This window comes from Falco biarmicus, chromosome 1 (genome assembly GCF_023638135.1).
Source record: "Falco biarmicus isolate bFalBia1 chromosome 1, bFalBia1.pri, whole genome shotgun sequence".
Lineage (NCBI taxonomy): Eukaryota > Metazoa > Chordata > Aves > Falconiformes > Falconidae > Falco > Falco biarmicus.
The window spans coordinates 82413453-82432508 of NC_079288.1; the positions used below are offsets into that span (position 1 = coordinate 82413453).

General features: G+C 44.8%; 1 protein-coding gene across 3 annotated transcripts in view; it reads right to left on the bottom strand.

Annotated features, from left to right (window-relative positions):
* Positions 1-19056, bottom strand: part of FGFRL1 (fibroblast growth factor receptor like 1) — a 179096-nt gene that overhangs the window by 5312 nt on the left and 154728 nt on the right. For all 3 annotated transcript variants that reach the window (XM_056340919.1, XM_056340925.1, XM_056340912.1), the window contains 2 exons: positions 9268-9348; positions 3650-3934 (listed from right to left, as the gene is read on the bottom strand). In XM_056340919.1, coding sequence (XP_056196894.1) covers positions 3650-3934; positions 9268-9348 — 366 coding nt within the window. The remainder of the gene's footprint in view (positions 1-3649; positions 3935-9267; positions 9349-19056) is intronic.

A 19056-nucleotide genomic window follows, 5' to 3' on the forward strand; every position in this document is an offset into this window, starting at 1 on the left:
CTTTTCTCATGTTCATCCTGAATCTTCCTGTTTCTAATATGGAAGTGACTTACTCTGTCTGCATCAGACCTGGAGAAAAGTTTGCCCTCCCTTTTAGCTCTCACATTTTCAGCCCTCTCTTCTGTACACTGAACAACCCTCTTAACTGCTAAGCAAACGGGGTCCTAAGAACCTCCTATACAAGGGTTTTCTCTTTGCTGTGTTTCTTCTCTCTCATGTCACTCATGAAGCATTTATATTTGGGTACCCAGTTTGTGGTGGTATGACTTGACACCACAGAAGTCAGACCTGGTGTTTCTGCTCTTTGTCCAGACTGCTGAATTTCCCCATTCCCTTGCTGTACATCACAGCTATGAGATGACAAAAGTGTACTCCCACTTACCCTCATGTATCAGGGACCATATCCCAGAATAATGGGATCTTAATGATGTAGCTCGATCTACACAGTCAGAGGCTGTGGCAATCTCTCTTGAGTCTTGACCATGGAAGATAAATGGCCTGATACTAGCCAAAAAGGCCAAAACCCATATCAGGATTAAATCTGGGCAGTAGTACAGGTCTAAACGTGAATGAAGTGGATTATTTCACTGTAAATGTTCCCTTGATATTGACCCTGACGATGTCTTATTGATGTTTATAAATACCTGAAGAGTGAGTGTAAAGAAGATGAAGCCAGGCTTTTTTCAGTGGTGCCCAGTGAAAGGACCAGAGGCAGTGGGCACAAACTGAAACACAGGAGGGTCCTTCTATACATCAGGAAACACTTCTTTACTCTGTGAGGGTGATTGAGCACTGGCACAGGTTGTCCAGAGAGACTGTGGCATCTCCATCATTGGTGATATTCAAAAGCCGACTGGACATGGTCCTGGGCAACCAGATCTAGGTGACCCTGCTTGAGCAGGGGAGGTTGGACCAGGTGACCTCCAGAGGTTCCTTCCAACCTCAGCCATCCTGTGGTTCTGTGATGCTGTGTCTTACTACCGTGCCTATTACAGTGCAATACGTATTCTCAGATACAACCTCATTTTTTAATCAGATTATTTAAAAGTACATATCTATTGAAAGTCCACACCAGAACCACTATGGCTACTACCACTCTGGGGACAGTGACATGTACCTTCTCCTTTTGGTCTTCCCAAATGTCCCCTAAGGACAGACAAAATCGCATGGGAAAAGGCCCCTTCTTTCATGGACTAATGGCAGGATATCAATATTGTCTCATTTTTTTTCTGGGAGTCCTTCAGCAGATATCTGTCACCTCTGTTCCTGGACCTGATAGCTGGGGACCAAACTCTACTGGAAGCCATCCCATGCCATGTCATCCACTGCTGGGGAAGCTGAAACCACAGGTACTACCAGTGAGGAAGATCTTCTCTTCATCCTTACCTCCCTGCTTTTATTATTTATTTCTTCAGACTAATCGTCCCCACACTCACTATGGAGCAAATTTTTTTGGAGGAAGATCTCAGAAGGCTTTTTCTTTTCTAGCCAATAACAAAACCCTTCCCTTCTCACATTTTTTTTGCCTCAAGTCTCATCTGATGAAGGAAACAAGATGGTAGGGAAGAAAATTAAACACAAGACGTTCACAAGACCATCCTTTCCAGCATGATCATAAGCCTCAGGTTGTGTCAACACCACATAAAGTCAAAGGAAAAATACATCCCTCATTCTAAGGAATGTTTGGATTTATTTTTTTTTTTCATGCTAGCAACAGAGAAATCAGTCACAGTTTCCAGACAAGGTGGTACTGCAAATCTTTATCCTAGGCACAGAGAGAAATTATGGTATCACAGTGGGTGGTAACTGCTGGCAACCATCAACCTCTTGTGACGGTGAACACTGTTGGATTGAGCACGTAACAAAGCAGCTCCCACCAGCACTGGCTTTGGGGTGAGAGGACTGAACAATGGACCCTCTTTCAAAAACTCAGGATACTTTCAATAATAAGGGCTCTAAAGATGTGCTTGGGAAAGAAGAATACCAGAGTGGTCTCTATAGGCTTTGCCTTGGGACTACGAGCAGGAATCGCAGCTGGGGAGACTGAGACTCAGATAAGCAGGACTTAGGAGTGGAGGCTCAGGGGGGGAAAAACGGAGGAAATTGAATAAAACCTGTAATGCTCCACAGAACGATGTTAAAAATAGAAAGATGTCTGAAAACTGCTTAATGCCCTTATCTCTTTGACTCTGGTTCCAGCTTTGGTTACTGTTTTCACTCCTAGCCAGCAAAAGCTAATGAAAACAAAGGTTACATACATCTTTAAGTTGATAAAAACTAAGATAAACAGGGACACAGAAAGGGGTTTGTTCATGGTGCTGTCTGGTTTTGATGAACTGAAAATGCCACAGCTGCCATTAGGATGGGGCTTGATTCATTTCCCTGTCTCTGCTCCTGGTTTTAGTGTAAACACATGTTTTTACTGTCTCCACACAGCTGCATCTTTATCAATCCCAGATGTCCAGCAGGTTTGTGCCTTTGGAGCCCAACAGAGCTCCCCACATGTGCTTTTAATTCCTGTGATTCTAGAGAAAGGACTTATCACAGAGCAGATCTTTACCTTTAAGAACAATCTTTCGCACTGGGACAAACTTTCACATGCTAAAATGCACTCACAGACAGGCAAACAACATGCTTTCCATGTGGCTGCAAATAGCCCTCCACGCCTCTGCTCCTCATTAACAAAGGCTGTTCAATTTTCCCTCCACTCAGCTCATCTTCTCTACTTTCGTGAGTTGGCTGCTCTGTAATTACTTCCGTGACAACTTATGATGATGTCACAGACAAAGGACAATGATCTAAGAATGAGAGCTCTTCTCTGATAGACTTAGGTAGGATTTGAGTATAATTACCTTCACTAATAATAGGGGAAACAGGAGATTAGACAGCAAGAATCAGAATAGCTAGAGAGTAACAAAAGCAATTTACCCCACCACAATGCAGGGTAATCCCCCCCAGCTCATCTTCTAAGGGCTGAATCTTTAAAGCTACACAGGCACCTAAAGATACAGACAGGACCCCAGTAGGTTTTGGGGGTTTTTTTTAGTATCTCGTTTGTACCCACCTGAACTTTCAGATACCCAAATGTTTTTTTAAAATCTTGCCCTAAAGCCTGGTCTGGCTAATCACTTTAGTGATAAGGTTTCTGCTAATTCCCTTGGGAGACTTCTCTAATGAAGTGGGCCTCCTATCACAGCTATCTACATTTTCAATTGATTGGTTTCACCCTGTTACCGCTCTGATAGAGTAATCTGGACCATCCTAAATATTTCCACCCCTCTTCTGTGGCACATGAAAGGGCTTTCTCAGTTAGTTCTCAGGCCGTCCTTGAACTGAGTCCATTGGTAGTATAAAATTGAGCTGGGCAATAGTGAACTTTTACCATGCAGATGCCCTTAGAGATGACTGTTTCCCAGGTTTCCCTCCTCATTTCTGCTACTAAATTGCATGTTGCTACTCTGTCTTGCCCAGGTGTTAGGTTTATTCTAGACTTTTGGCAATACTTGCCCTGTCTCTGCTGATGTTTTTAATACTTTCCCATTTCTGTGTCCAGTTATCAGCACTGCACACTTGCCATCAGTCTCTTTACCCACCCAGCCCCCTTCTCAAAGCTCCCTCCCTGCCTTTCCACCCCAGACACTGCACTTACGGATTACTTCAACTTTGTATGTTGCATTAATTTCCCCAACTTTGTTAAACACCCGGCAGGTGTATTTCCCGCTGTCCTCTGGCTTTAGGTTCTTCAGGTTCAGTGTCCACTTCTTCTTCTTGTTCTCCCCAATCTCTTGAGGTGTGAGGGGCTTATTGTCCTTCAGCCACGTGATGTCGGGCCGTGGGTTCCCACTGGCCACGCACTTCAGGCGGATGGAGCTGCCGACAGGACGGGCGATCACTCTCCGTCTCATCTTGGCGGGCTGCGTGAACCTGGGCCGGGCTGCAAAAGGCATGAAAAATTGACTGTGGTGAGCAAAGGGGATGCAAAGAAGGATACCACTGTCAAATGTTACAGCCGAATTTGCTTGAGATGCACCCAGCAGCCCCATCCATACCAGTGTATAACTCTGGAGATATCGATCCAACCTGACACATTTGAATGTCTACTGGACTGCTGTGGCCACTGCATTAGCGTTCTGCATAGCACAACCCTGGAACTTCTCCATGTCCATAAGGCAACTGTGTCAGACCATCTCACAAAATAATACCAAAATCGTGCCACTGTCACTGAAGGCAAAATGCAGTCCCGTAATCACATTATAATTGTTACCATATTCCATGCCACAAATGCAAGCCCTTAGCCAAGACCAAAGGAAAAACCTCAGATTCCTGTCAGGCTGACCATTTTCTAAACCTTTTGCTGGTCACTTGAAGCTTCCTTTTCTGGAGATGTTTTGCCCCTTAGTTGCCACTGGTTTTAATGGGACTTAGGAAGAGTCAACATCTTTTCAATATGTAGGAAAGTCTTAGAAGTGTGCCAGACTTTTTGTATCTTGATCTGAACTTAAATGTATGCAATTCATTCAACACTAATTTATGAAGCATTTACACTGAAAGGCCCAAAGAAGCAAACAAACAAATGGAAAGACCTCCCAAAAAACGCCTTGAGTTTGTTATTAGAAAATACCTCATGCCAGCCCATCCCGAAAATGGAAAAGCTGAAGCAATAGCTGCTGGTGACAGAATCATGGGTTAAGACTGTCACCTTGTCTTAGCAAGGAAATCACCAGCATTTCTAACAGCAGTGACAAGAACACTAGAGAAATGCAAGGTTCCCACGAGGCAAAGTCTGAAACTTGACTGCACCTAACTTAATTCAGATTATGTCAGAATTACAGAGGGAAAGAGGTGGCACCTTTATACCCTAATAGCTTTACTGAAATTGCAGAGAGTTTTCCTGCAAAGTCATGAGTTGGTCTACCTAATCAATAGGAAGAAAAAGATGTTTGCAAACTTTTAAGACAGTTGAAGCAATAGAACATGATCTATTGCAAGGCAACAGCTTGTAGAATTGTATCCTGCAATGAAGAATTCAAAAGAAATTACAAATTCATCGCAGCTACCTTTTAATTATGCGATAGCAGTCCGGGGCACTTCTAACTGCCGTCTCCTGCTAAGATTAACACCACTGCTGACTCCCAGTTGGTATGTTCTCCCAACACCCAAAATACTCCTGCCAAATTCACCTGTCTTTTTATTTTGGCAAAGCCATTTTCTTCAAGTCCATTCAGCATTTCCACAACAGATTTCTCCCCCTGCTTTTGAACCCTGTCTCTTGCTTACCATGATCTTAGTCTTCAGCCCCAAAGGGCAGTGTCCCTGCAATTTTGCACTGCCCTGGTAAATCCTCCCTGATCCTTTTTGTAGTAAATAAGAGAAACAGGTAATGAGTGGCCTGTCCCATGGCACACTGGGTTGAATTATGCCCACCAGCCACTGGCCTTCACCAACGGCAGCTAGAAAGTCACAACCTCAGCAGCACATAACACACCAAAGCAAGCTGGGAACACTGTGATTCAGGTATCGGGGAAGTTAGCTACAGCACAGAGGGGTGGGATGCCCTACTAGAGAGCCAGCCCTGCTCTGGGATGTGCATTACAGCAGAGCTTTGCTGGATGGAGGAGGCTGGTCTGCAGCTTCCTCTTTCCAGGCACTGGGGAATGGCAGCCATTGCCCTTTAAGGTCTGTGAACATATCTCTTAGTCCTTACCCCTCTGCAGCCTTGCCCAACATCCCTCCCACTCGGAAGACACCCTTTGGCATACCCCTCTCTTCAGAGTCCTTCTTTGTAGGGGAAACCATCTGCATCTGTCTCTGCAGCCTTCCCTTGCCCCCCTTGGCTGTCATTTTGGGTCCCAGCCATTTCATGTTATTTCAAACTCTTGCTTAGAAATGCTTTACTCTCCATACAGAGGCTTTCATGTGTAATCTAATGAACCGGAGCAACTCCAGCACTGAAAGTCCTTGCTGTGACAGCTGAACAGCAAGTGTGACATACTAACCCACTCCACAGGTCACAGTGCAGAAATTGCTGGGTATATCCTTGGGAGTTTGCTGCAAGAGGAGGCCCCCTCCCAGCAAAAACAATCACCCTCCCAGAAAGACAATTAACCCTGTCAGAGCTGCATGTTGTGAGCAATGACAGACTGAAATTAAAGTTTGAACTGAAGGAGACATGCCGATAAAGGCTGTCGTGGAAATCGAGTAAATGTCTGCAAGGTGCATGAAGATGCTAAGAACCAGCTGTGAAATGGGCCTGAACAGATATCCTCTAATATAACAGCAATTTACTTTGAGACCAGGAACTGCAGGTCCAGGGATGTGTAGATGCTCATCGGATGGGATTCCTGGGCTGGGGCTAACACACCAAAGAGCAGGCTGGGGACAGGACAGTCACACTGCCCATGCAGAGTGAAGGGTCTAGCGAGTGAATCTAAGCTCTCACCTCCCCTCACCTCTTCCCTGCTTGCACAACAATATTTCATAAGGACTTGGTGGTGTCCCAGCTCAGTAAGAGCATTGTGAGACAGAAACCCTTTCCTCTCCAAAAAAGCAGGCCAATAACATTTCTGGGTTTCCTCCCACTGTGACTCCCATGAATCTGTCTGGAGTTTTGCATTCACTCCTCGTACGTTGTTGCCCAGATACATCCCAAACTACAGGTAAAGCTAAACTTCTTTGGCTCTTTCTGTCTTTCTTTATTCTTCTGTTTAAAGAAGGTTAAGTGATTATGTGGTCTCAAAAGCTGCTCCCGACTGGGTGCAATATGCTGAAACCAGATCCCATTTACACAGTGCTGAATGTTTCCTCGACAAAAGCCTGAATTGGAGAAGTTTAAAAAAGCCAGTTAACAAAAAAAGGAGAAAGAGAGAGAGAGACACACATAAAAGCAAAAAAGAGACCCAGCGAGCACAAAGGAGGAAGTGGGAGAAGCAGCAGTATGAGAAAGGCAGAAAAAGTCTCTTTTGAGTTGGTGCTAGTAGATGTCTGTCCCCAAATCTGCACCATTTACAAAAGTTTTGCTTGTTGGAGTGCCAGTGAAGGCCATTAAAAGTGCCTCTGTGTTATTTATACTTCACATGCTTGCTCTCCTCCGCATCACTTGGCGTTTGCTTCATAAACATGAACCACACATTTGTACAGTATAAATAATGCCACACACAAGAGCAAGGGAAAACACAAGTGGATGGGGACAAAGAGACAGTGTTGTGTACATGTTCCTTGCTGAAATGCTGTTTACCATGAAAATTTATTCAAGCTAATGAAAATTAAAAGGAACAGAAAGCTGTCAGCACAAAGACCTGGGAAGGAATTCTGCAGTCTCCTCTCCCTGTGGGACACCTCCAGGTGCATGGATTAGTCCCAGAGGCTCCTGTTAGATGTTGCTCATGCAAACTCAAGATGGTTAACTAAAACATATAGCCTGCTGCAACCCATCACAATTACCTCCACACAGTGATAGTCAGTACCACTTCAAACTTTCATGATATCCATACAAAAGTGTCATGATATGACTAAGTATTGAAATACTTTCAAGTCTTTTGGATAAGAGCTCGTTCAGTTGTGGGAAGATGTGGATGGGGCTATCCATCTTTCCCCACCTCAGCTCCCTGCTCTTGATGGGGGCAGGACTTCTCCACAGTGACACCAGTCAATGATGGTAGTTGGAAAGCAAAGTGGAGCTTTTTTTTACTGTTTTTCCTCTTCCACTTCTCCAGGGCCCAGGACCCTGCAAACACAATCCTCCACCCATCATCCTCCAGAAACCTGCAGACACACACTGACCCTGCTAGCACATCAGCTCACACAAGCAATTTGCTGGTGAACACTGCTGGATGGAAAGGGCTCTGGGGGCTGTGTGGCCTGTCCCAGACACTTCCCTGATCTGGGAGAGGAGACAGGAGGAAGAGGATAAAAACAGAGGTGCAGGAACACTGCAGCACAAAGGAGGACTGGGCCATGGCAGCACAGAATTAGACGCAATCTGATATGGTATTGTCAATGCCAAATAATTTTAGCAGTGCTTACATCTTTTTGCGTAATATTATTGTTGTATTGATCCATCATCCACCAGTTCTACAAGGAGCACATCTGCCATGGCATTCAATGTCTGCCCCTATCTCCACCACATTAATTAAGAGTGGAGAGATGGCAGCTTTGCTTGCTAGCTGCTGAATCTCTCCTGAAGAGCTCCTGACCTGTAGTTTATCTAAGCCACCCTTTCACAAGCTCTCAAATGCTGTCATCCTTTTCCAGAACGACTGGAGGTTACCTTCCTCAGTCTCAGATGAATCTGTAATTCAAAGGTATTATGGCACTGCCTCCTCCAGGTGTGGCCTGGACTATACCACAGCACACCACATCCCTTGCTTGCCAGCTCCTGAAGAAAACTGGCCTCAGCTCAAGAGGTGGGGACTCATATGGTGAAAGCTTGACAGGTTACACCCCTACTATTGCTATGAGGTTACTCCCTGGCCATGAATATGGTACAAAGCCATCTCTGTATTATAAAATTAAAAGGAGGGATGTACTGCAAGAGCAAAATAGAAATGCTGTGCTTCATGTCTCAAGGTCATAAACTCACATCACACTCCTGTCAGTAATGGCCAAAAGCTGTTTGGCATGAGCCTGATAACTTACTGTCCTTCAAGGACCAAACTTTGGACCTGCAAGTCTTGCGGTGATTCAGAACCTGTTCCAAGTGAGATTTTAGCAGTTCCCCAAAGCTCTGCAACAGCATCAAAATCCTATGCTTGAACAGTCCAGGGCTTACAGAAATTCATGCAGGTGTCTAAAAGAGAGGGTAATTTGAAAAAATACTCAGCTTTGGCCTAATGCTAATTCTCCTGAAGTGAAGTCAGACCTCCCATTTGCCCTCAGTGGGATCAGTGTTATGTTGGCACTGAAGGCTTTTGGAAATATTGCTGTAAAAGTCAATATGCCTTTTATATAGAGTCTATGAAAGCTATAATAGCTGCACACGCAAAAGAAAGTCACTGCCCAGAAAAACAAATGCAAGGGAGAACCATGCTGGGGTATATGGCAGGGGGCCCTAGAGCGGACCACGGGCTGCATTTCACAGAAGGACCCTTGGATGGGATCCATTCACACTAACACATTCAGCTGACACTCTGGATTTTATTTGACCATCTGTAGGGAGAACTCACTGCTGTCGCTCTGTCTTTCCTTTTCTTCAGCAACTGAGAAACATGCCACGTGAACAGCACTGAACCAAGAACCAAGGAAAACCAAAAAGCATACACTGCTCCTTACCCCATTGCTTCCCAGAATGATCTTCATATTCCCCATTAGAGCCTTCAGGTACCTGGCTTTCCTTTCCTGAGCTGGCATCATCTGCAAAGGAAAGGAAAGGAAAAGGAAGATGTTAAGGAGGTTTCCTGCAGCACAGCAGCATGATAACAAGAGTTTGCATTTCCTCCTGAAGGCACCATGCAGCTGAAACACATTCAATATACATTTGGCATCCACAACCTGGCACCTACAGCCTGGCCAGTATAATGAACAATTTAGTTTGCCACTTTATGAGCTTTTCGGCAGGCTACCAAAGCAACGGGAGATTAATCAGTGTTTCCATTAATAGCTGACAAAAGCCTCTTTGTTTACGTTTACAGGTTGCTGTTCCCTAGGAGGAACTGGTCTGTTGTACCTTGTATGCAAATAATGGTATAAATCAAAATTACAGATAATTAAACCTAGGAGGTGGAGGAAGACTTATGTGATAAGTCACACCAAGCACAAGCAGTGGAATTAGGGCCACTAATTCACTTTTCAGCTTCCACACAAAATCAGGAAAGCAAGTAGGTCTAGGGTCAAATGAGCCCCCCAGAAATGCTGAATGCAAAGCTATGGCTGGAGAAAGCAATAGTGAATTGAAAAGCTGTTTGGTTGGGGTTTTTTTAATTAACAAACCCATCCACCTGTATTGACATACCGCTTCATCCCTTATCACTCTGGCTGTCTATGCCACTACCACAGAGCAGCATCAACATCTCAGCTCTGTGCCCTGTACTGCTAGAAGAAATAGAAATCATCACCAGGTGAAACACCCACTTCTCTAGCAGCCCCCACTTCAAATTGCTGCTGTGATGTGGCCACCTACAAGGTCTCCACAAGGGCCAAGGGAGTAGGAGAGTGCCCTGAGCCTCCTTCTGCAACTCAGGTGATGCTGGTGGCCTCACACCTCTGCAGTGCCCAGATGTGAAGTTCTTTCCCCTCCAGTAACAGCCCAACTTGCACTGCACAAGTATTCAGCTCAGAGCATCCTTTTCATTCTTACAGCAATGCATCACACCAGGAAGGACGTCCACCTGAGGGACTTCAGACCTACAGGTGATGACACAGCAAAGTATGGCTCTTCCAAGGCTACTCCTGTGCACTATAGGTGGCACACCCCATACAGCAGCTGGATTTGAGGTGAAGATCTTGCTCAAGAGCTGCTCAGCTCCTAGTTAAAGCACAATGAAGTGTGTGAAGTTTGATTTTCAGAGACAGGTCAGGTGAAGGCTGGGAAAAATTCACCTCAATAAGGAACTGCTCCACAACGGTGTAAAAAAAAATAATAATCAAGAGAAGTAGAAATATCTGACCTAAGGAATGAATCCCTCCAAATGCCCAGCCCCTAAAACCCATAAGAAAAAGGTCTCATGAGAAAAAGAGAGGAAATTTCATTCTATAATCTCTACAGCAGAGAGGAAAAACTTAGCTCAGCTTATACGTGACCATGATCGTCCCGTCCCATCTGTCCCCAAAATAGACAAATAGAACTGCTCTCTACAGTTGTTTCAGAAGTTGGGTTGTGCTTAAACAGTGTTCAGTGCATAAACATGTGCAGTCTCTCTGAGAGAATGTGTGTTTAACCCCATCCTGACCCCAGTTTCTGCTATTTTGGAAAATCATCCTGTCTCTTCAGCATGGGGCATTTTACGCCAGCACATGCTCCCCTCTCATTTGCCGCTGTCCCTTAAGCAGAAAGCCCGCAATACCATATGGGTTTGTCCCCCCTTCGACCCTGGCAGGTTCTTCTCCTTGTGGTTACTTCGGCACAGTTTCCCCTGGAGGCATGTACAGCTGTCACTTCAAGGGGAAAAGAAAACTTTCAGGGCAGCAGCACGCCATGCTCTTACTTCAGCAGCTCACTGCAGCTGACTGCCCCTTCCCACCTTCTCTCACCTCCATCCATCACTGGAAACCCAGAGGCTTTCCCGGGTGCCCTGGCCAGCTCCCAGCCCAAACTGCAGGGAAGCATGTGAAATGCAGTCACACTCAGGAAACATCAACTCTTCAGGAAACATCAACTCTCACCAAGTGCCACGAGTGCAAACGTACCATCGAGGCTCCGCTGAGGCTGGCCCACAGCCTGTGTTACAGAGGAGGCAAGTAACCCATGTGCTGCTTTTTGAAAATTTATTTTTACAACCTTGGCAAGACAAATGCAGGGAATACATATATACCCATTATATATGATGGCTTGCATATGACAGATTGTCTCCTTTCAGTCAAAATACTGAATTGATTATCTTCTGGCACTTGCACAATTTTTCACATAAATATCAGTAGTACTATGAATGAAATCTTGGATGCTCTCTGACAGAGAACTTAGTAAATCCCTTAGCACAATTAGAAAAATGCATTGGGTAACAGAAAAGAAAGAAAAACTGCGGTCAGAGATGTAGGATTCCTGCCCATTGTTAACTGCCGAATATCTTAAAAGTGGTTAAGATGTTTAAGTGGCGATGTTCTGTCAATTATATCTTAATCCTACTCAGCTTGATGTACAAAAAGCAGTGTATCCTCCCTCGCCTCCCGCCTCATGTTACAGTATATCAGCCCATGTGCACTCCTCCTGCCTACACTGACTGGCGTTCTCAACGCCCCTTGACATGCTGCCAAGCGTTTGATGTAAGTAAAATTGCTCTGAATCTGTTTGATCCTTTGAAGATGCTTCTTTGGTTGTTATCCTGACAAATCGCAAACCTGAGGAGTAACCTACCAAACCTACCAAACAGAAAAAGTCTTTTTTGGGGGAAGAGATCAGGATAACAAATGTCACCCTGCTGAGCCTATGAAATAGATAATTTGGCGGAGGAGCAAGACCTAAATAACTAACTGCATGCATTTAGGCATGTTGGTTTAGATCCACTGGAGCTCGTTTCATGTTTGTTAGGAATGTGGTAACGTTAACAACAACACATAGCAGAAGTCTCGCGGGAAGGAGGAAATGTCATAAACATGGAAACTCATGGAGAGCAAAACTACTCCTTCCCGTCCCCAGAGCTGCACAGCAGGTGAGGGATGTTACAGCAGTCTCCCTTCCAGCTGCAATATGCAGTGAATTGGGCTGCTACCTTCAGCGTGACTTATGTGAGCAAATGCACCCTTAAGAACTGTAGGAAAAAAGCTGATTCGTGAGATCCAGAAATTGGATGAAACAAATTTTGGGAAGATTCCCTGAAACCCAGGAGTCTCCAGGCAAACTTAGAAGTGTGAGTGAGGCAGCAGAATAGCCAGTGATAAAACGATAAAGCGTTAACCTGGGATGTGAGTGACCCAGCTTCAAGCCCCCCTTCTGCTGCATTCAGAAAGGGATTTGAACCTCCCCTCTTGCACCTTGGGTGTCTTAAACTCTGAACTGTGGTCTCAGAGAGCCAAAAAAGAGCTCATTATTACATAAAGTGGAACAGCACTGCGGGAGACCAATATCTCAGGAACACCCTTAGGATGGAAGACCCTTGTCTAATTCAGACATCACCAAGCTTTGACCTCCACCTGCCCCATCCAAACTTAGTACTGCAGATGCATGGGAAGAATCTCTCTCCCTCTGATTTGAAGAACTTTCTTATTTTTTCATTTTAATACCAAGTGGTTTCCTAGGGTAGGGTAACACTTTTGCAGTTGTTCTAGTCCCTGTGCTAGAAAGGCTGGATATCTTTCTGTGCCACAAACACACTCTAGTCAGCCTGCTCACTCCCAGAGAGGGATCTATGACACTAAAAGCAAAGTCAAATTTCCTTAAAGTTCAGAGGCACCTGGTTCAGCCCAAACCTGCAGCCTGAAGGTGGTTAATAGTGCCAGATCTAATGACCTGCTGTTCACATTTCATCACAAGCTTTACAAATGCAACTGGCCTGGCAATAGCCTTATTAGACAGAGAGTGGAGCTGAAAAAATAAGCCACATTCAGATATGTCTGACCAGCATACAAAGCAATGGGTTAGTAACAGAAATCACATGAGTCTTAACTATATTCAAAAATGACCTAATAAGCCGATTGCTTACTCATGCTCTTGTCACCTCCCACAGAGGCAGGCAGGTCAGGGTGACAAGTACACACAAAAAAAATCAGCCTGCAGCCAAAGGGCAGCAGGGCCCAGCTATGCAGCGTTGCCAGCTTTGCTGCCAGCAGATTACCGCAAGAGGCAGTGCTAAGAAGGATGAGCTGCTGAAGTTTCCTACAAGCTCCCTTTTCTGTGACCTATACTGGAAGGTCATCCTGTACTGGACTTCTTGGACAGTCTCACAGGCTTAGAAAAGCAGCCAGTTGGAAGACAAAGTGGAAAACCTGCCTTGAAAAATAATCACTGACTAATTTTATGTCACGAGTATCTGAGGCTAAGAAAATATATACCTGATTTAGGTGTCCTCACTGTACGATTTGGTTCTTCCGTGTTACAAAGCATGCTGGCTGGTCAAGAAACCTGAAGTCAAAGGCTCCAATATCATGTCAGGTGATAGACTTGGAGACATGGGACAAACTCATGTAGCCCCTTGCCCTTCAAATACTGCATCTGGCCATACAAGACAGGGCCAGGATGGATCCAGAGGCATCAGCCCATTGTTCAGGAATGTCATCCCAGTGGCATGATACCCAGCTGCTCTCCAGCCATTGCCTCCCTCTTGCTTCAGGATCTCGTTCCAAGCTGGCTTCTAGGTCTGAGATGCCCCAGGACTGAGATGCTGGTGGTGTGCTGGGGAAGCATGTGATGGGGCTGAATGGGCAGTCCTGGAACTGGTTCTGCATGAGACTTGGCGCATCTGAGTGTACGAGGCCCTGATTATTAGTGCTGATGTCATGGGCCAAATTACTCTTTCTCACTCCAGAAAGCACGATGCTCTTTACATATTGCCTACCACGTGCCTTTTTGGTCTACCCTTTGTCCCAAAGCAGGCTGGATTTCTGCAGAAAAGGGATTTCTGTCTGTAACTCCATCAACTGACAAAGCAATTTGGGGATCCTACGGGACAAAGAGTGCCACATAAGCAGGGTATAGTTACTGTTTATTACCATACCAGAATTGTTCCATTCCCTCCTAAAAGTTAAAACAAATGGAAAATTCTGCATAATGGTCCGGCTCTGAGAGGAACTGATGGGAAATATTCACAGACTGTTAATGAGCCAGGATCAAATTTTATTTACCCACAGACTCTCCACGAAGGCTTTGTGCTTTAGCTGAATGGGTCTGACTGGTTTTCAGGCCAATACTATGTGCCGAGCATCCACCAGTCAAAACAACAGCCCTATTTTTGAAGCAAAAATCTAGCTGTAGTATTTCTCTATGATTCACGAAGTTGCTTTAATTTGTTATAATGCAAGGCCCGTCCCTACTCTGACTTGACGGGACCAGATTTGGAGTCTTTGATGTCAGAGGCCTTGAAAGCCCCATTTCACAGATGAGCCAGCTTTGCATAAATAAACAAAGTGACCTCTGAACTGGAGCCTGAGACCTGAGCACACTTCAAAGCCCTGGGGGAGGTGATGGGGGGGCAATGGGGAATGAAGCGATCAGCATGCATCATTAAGGCAGCCCCTGCTAAACACTGCTGCGGAACAAGGGGTGTAAATGAAAGGAGGTAGGCAAGTGGGGAGGGAGTGAAATGAGGAGGAAAGTGATGTAATCCGGTCAGGCTTGAACAATTATAATGAGGCCTTCTCCCATGGATGAATGAAAGAGACCTCTCTGAACTCCAGCTTGAAGAGCTGACTCTCGTGTTTACCCAGATGCATCACATTTGCACATCATATTTGCTCCCCAACATCCTTCACTGGTGTCCAGTGAGTGACAAAACACACGTTGCTTGTGGGAGGTGGGTCTTGGGCCTTCCTAGGAGTTAAATCAAAATTTGTTCTGCTGAGCCTAACCAGTACAACTGAGGGGTCGGAACACACCATAAACTGAGACCACGAAGTGACTGGACTTGTTTTTCAGTAGTCTTAATGGTGCAGCAGACTGAAGATAAACACACATGAAAGTAAGTACAATCTGAAAAAGTACGTTTCTGCAGTTTATCTCAGATAAATTCAGTATTTCCTGTAATATTTGCTGGAATTTAAGGGAAACACAAGGGAAAGATCATTCTGTACTTTGTTTTAGGGAGTATTCTGCTATCCTGACTGGTTCACCTGATGCCCAGATGAATGGTTCATGAGCTATATACGTAGGCAGGCAGCAACAACTTTATCACTGGGTTTGTGGGGATTAAGGCACTTGGTTTCCCCAGATCTCCTTAATTGGGATTAACCCTCCAGGTCTCACTAGAATTTCAGGTAGTAGTAACTCCCAGTGGCTAGGGAAACACATCCCAACCTACTGGCTACCACATGATTTTCATCTGAAAGCCACCACTGCCAGCCATCAGGATTTTATTGCTTGTCTTGTGATACTAGAGGTGTTTCTGAAGGAACTTGATCCTGGAAAGTGACTACTTGAGAATCTTTTTTTTTTTTTTTTTCATTGAATAACAATTCTTAACATCTGTGATTGTAAAGAAGACCTCTACACAAATATACCCTAAAATCTTGGAGGAAAAGGGACAAACCCTCAGTTTTTAAGATCTTGTGATTTTTCAGATTGTTTTGTGGTTTTGCGAGGTCTGAATTATGGCTTCAGGATCCTTGAGACGGGTGATCTATAGATAAATCCCAAGGCTGACTTGATATCATGAAGAAGATTAAGATGCAAAGTCCTCATCTTTACTACCTCTGAATGTCCTCCCATCACTGAGGTCTAATTTAGCAAGCCTCCTCTCTGAACCCTCCCTTCTGCCAGAGGCAGTCAGAAAAAGTTCAATGAACTCATCCCACTAACACAGACCTGGTATAAATCTCAGATACTATTCTGAATGTTTTTAACAGTTCCCCTATCAGCCCTTCATCTCATGCTCACCATTCTTTAACCTGCCTACTTTATTAACAGTGTCACCTACTGTATTAACAGTGCTGATGCTGTGAAAAGACAGGAAACATGTTGAGAATTTATTTGGAAAGGCACAGTGAAAGCAAAGGGATCAGAAATATTTGGAGGGAAGAAAAAAGATCTCATGGAGGAAACCCCTCTCTGTGGGCCCAGCCAAACAAAACCCCTCAAGATGAAAAAGAAGGAACCCACTCAGAGGAGTGCATAGCCAAGGAACACTCTACTTTTCTCAAAAAAAACCCCAACCAAAAACCAAACAAACCCACAACAAAACCAACACAAACTAAAAGGTTACTGGCAGAGAATTTGCCTCTGTAATGGGCACTAAAGACTTTACTGCCTGTGACTCCAGTTGGCCAAAAATAACGAGAGGTATTGATACTGGAATTTCCTGAAAATAAAAATAAAATATGTTTGTGTTAGTGGCTTTTTGGTATTTTCAGCTCTGGCCATTTTCATGAGAATTTCCATGCAAAAATTTTCATGGATTTCACTTCAGCCCCAGCACTGGGTATCTCTCTGTAAGTAGGATGCTTTTCAAACAAATGCCTGCAACCCACCTGCTTCTTGAAACACTGGAGAGGCTCCACAGTCTACAGACCAAAGCTCTGGCTGGGTAGCGAAGAAACAAGACTTCTGTCCCTAGTTAGATCAGTACCTCACATTTTGAAGTTATGAGGGTGTACCTGCCCATCCTATTACCTGTACATGACAGAGCTCTTAATTGATGGTTATTGCTGCATCCCTCATCTCAACATGCAGGTGAACATACATCAGAAGTGACTGCTTTAAGACCAAAGACAACTTAACTCCCACAGAATGAAAGAAGGGACCAAGTGGTAGTATAAACATATCAGAGCCAGTCTATTTCACAAGCTGGTACCAGTCTAGCTCCAATAGCAGAGGCAAATAGAGTTTTAGCAGTCCACAGAGAATCTAGCAATGCTGTGCATAAGCTGCTACCAGCACCTGAGCTAACTCTTTTACCACAGATTCCTTCTTAATACTGCTGGGAGTCCAAAACAGACATATTCCTGATCCATATTCTTGTAGATCACTAAAGAATGCTGTGGTTTATTGTTTAGGCTTGATTAAAAACTTCGGTACGGAATGGGATCACATATTTTCTTAGAGAGGTAAACGTGTAAGGTGGAGAGATGGAACTTCAAAAAAGTGGAGTATTTAAGGCATATAAAGGGATTAATACACAAGTAATGAGATAGAAAATGAGAGTATTTAAACTGAACATATGTGAAAGCTTCCCAAGAGGGGCATCTGCTAGGCTACGGAATAGTCACCCAGAAGAAAAGAAAGAAGTTCTATTTCATAGGATCATATAATCATTTAGACTAGAAAAGACCTTCAAGATCATCGAGTCCAACCATTAAACCTAACGCTTCCCAGCCCACCACTATACCATGTCCCTAAGCACCACATCTACACAGCTTCTGAATACCTCCAGGGATGGTGACTCCACCACTTCCCTGGGCAGCCTGTTCCAATGCTTGACAACCCTTGCAGTGAAGAATTTTTTTCCTAATATCCAATGTAAACCTCCTCTGGTGCAACTTGAGGCTGTTTCCCCTCATCCTATTGCTTGTTACTTGCGAGAAGAGATCGACACCCACCTTGCTACAGCCTCCTGTTAGGTAGTTGTAGAGAGCGATAAGGTCCCCCCAAGCCTCCTTTTCTCCAGGCTAAACACTCCCAGTTCCCTCAGCTGCTCCTCACAAGACTTGTGCTCCAGCCCCTGCCCCAGCCCCGCTGCCCGTCTCTGGACACGCTCCAGCACCTCAATGTCCCTCTTGTCATGAGGGGCCCAAAACTGAACCCAGTATTTGAGGTGCGGCCCCACCAATGCTGAGTGCAGGGGGATGGTCACTTCCTTGGTCCTGCTGGCCACACTGTTTCGGATACAAGCCACAATGCTGTTGGCTTCCTTGGCCACCTGGGCACATTGCCAGCTTATATTCAGCCAGCTGATGACCAACTGCCCCAGGTCCTTTTCCAATGGGCAGCTTTCCAGCCTCAGTCTTCGGAACACTTAAAGTTATAATGGTCTAACTATGGCTGAACCAGAGATTTTACAAATCCATTTGCCAAAGTTGCCTCATCTAGTTTTAGTAACTCTTTCACTGTTACTGTAACTATGGTATGATTGATAAGAATGGAAAAGCACAACAGAAGAGGATGTTCATGGAAAAGGAGCCCTTGAAGACCATAAAAAAATTCTCTATTGGCTATATCTATCCAGATGAACTCTGGAGTTCTGTTGAGCTCCTGCATGGAGCTCCTCTGAGTCCATGCAGGATAAGACCTATGCATACCATGTTCATCTCTCTCCTCCCCTTCTTTGTGCCCATGACTCTGTGTTTGGTTTAGATCTGCGCCTACTTTCTAACTCTTTTTCCTCCTTCCCCAACCACTTTCCATAAAGCTGTGGAGGGAGAACCCTCCCTGAAGGTTTAGTTCTTCCCCTGCTCTTTGTGGTCTATCACTACCCACATGGCTCACAAAGTCATCTAAGACACATTCTCAGTCGTGGCACATCTGCACATAGGGATGCTCCAGCTCTTGCTGTAACCACACAAAGAATCACACAGAGAAATGGCTGGAGCTTTTCACTGAACCACTGCAATTCCCTGGGCTACCATTATAACAATTATATTGCAAAGGCAATCACAGGCCTTCTGCCATGCTGACTCTGCCAGACACCAGGACCTCCCGCCTGCCTACAGGTCTCCATTCTATAGGGGGCAAGAAAACAATTCTTCCTTCTTTGTTGTGCTATTGAGGTTACTTTTTTTATCAGCATGCTCCAGGACACACAGACAGCAGCCCTAAGAGCTCTG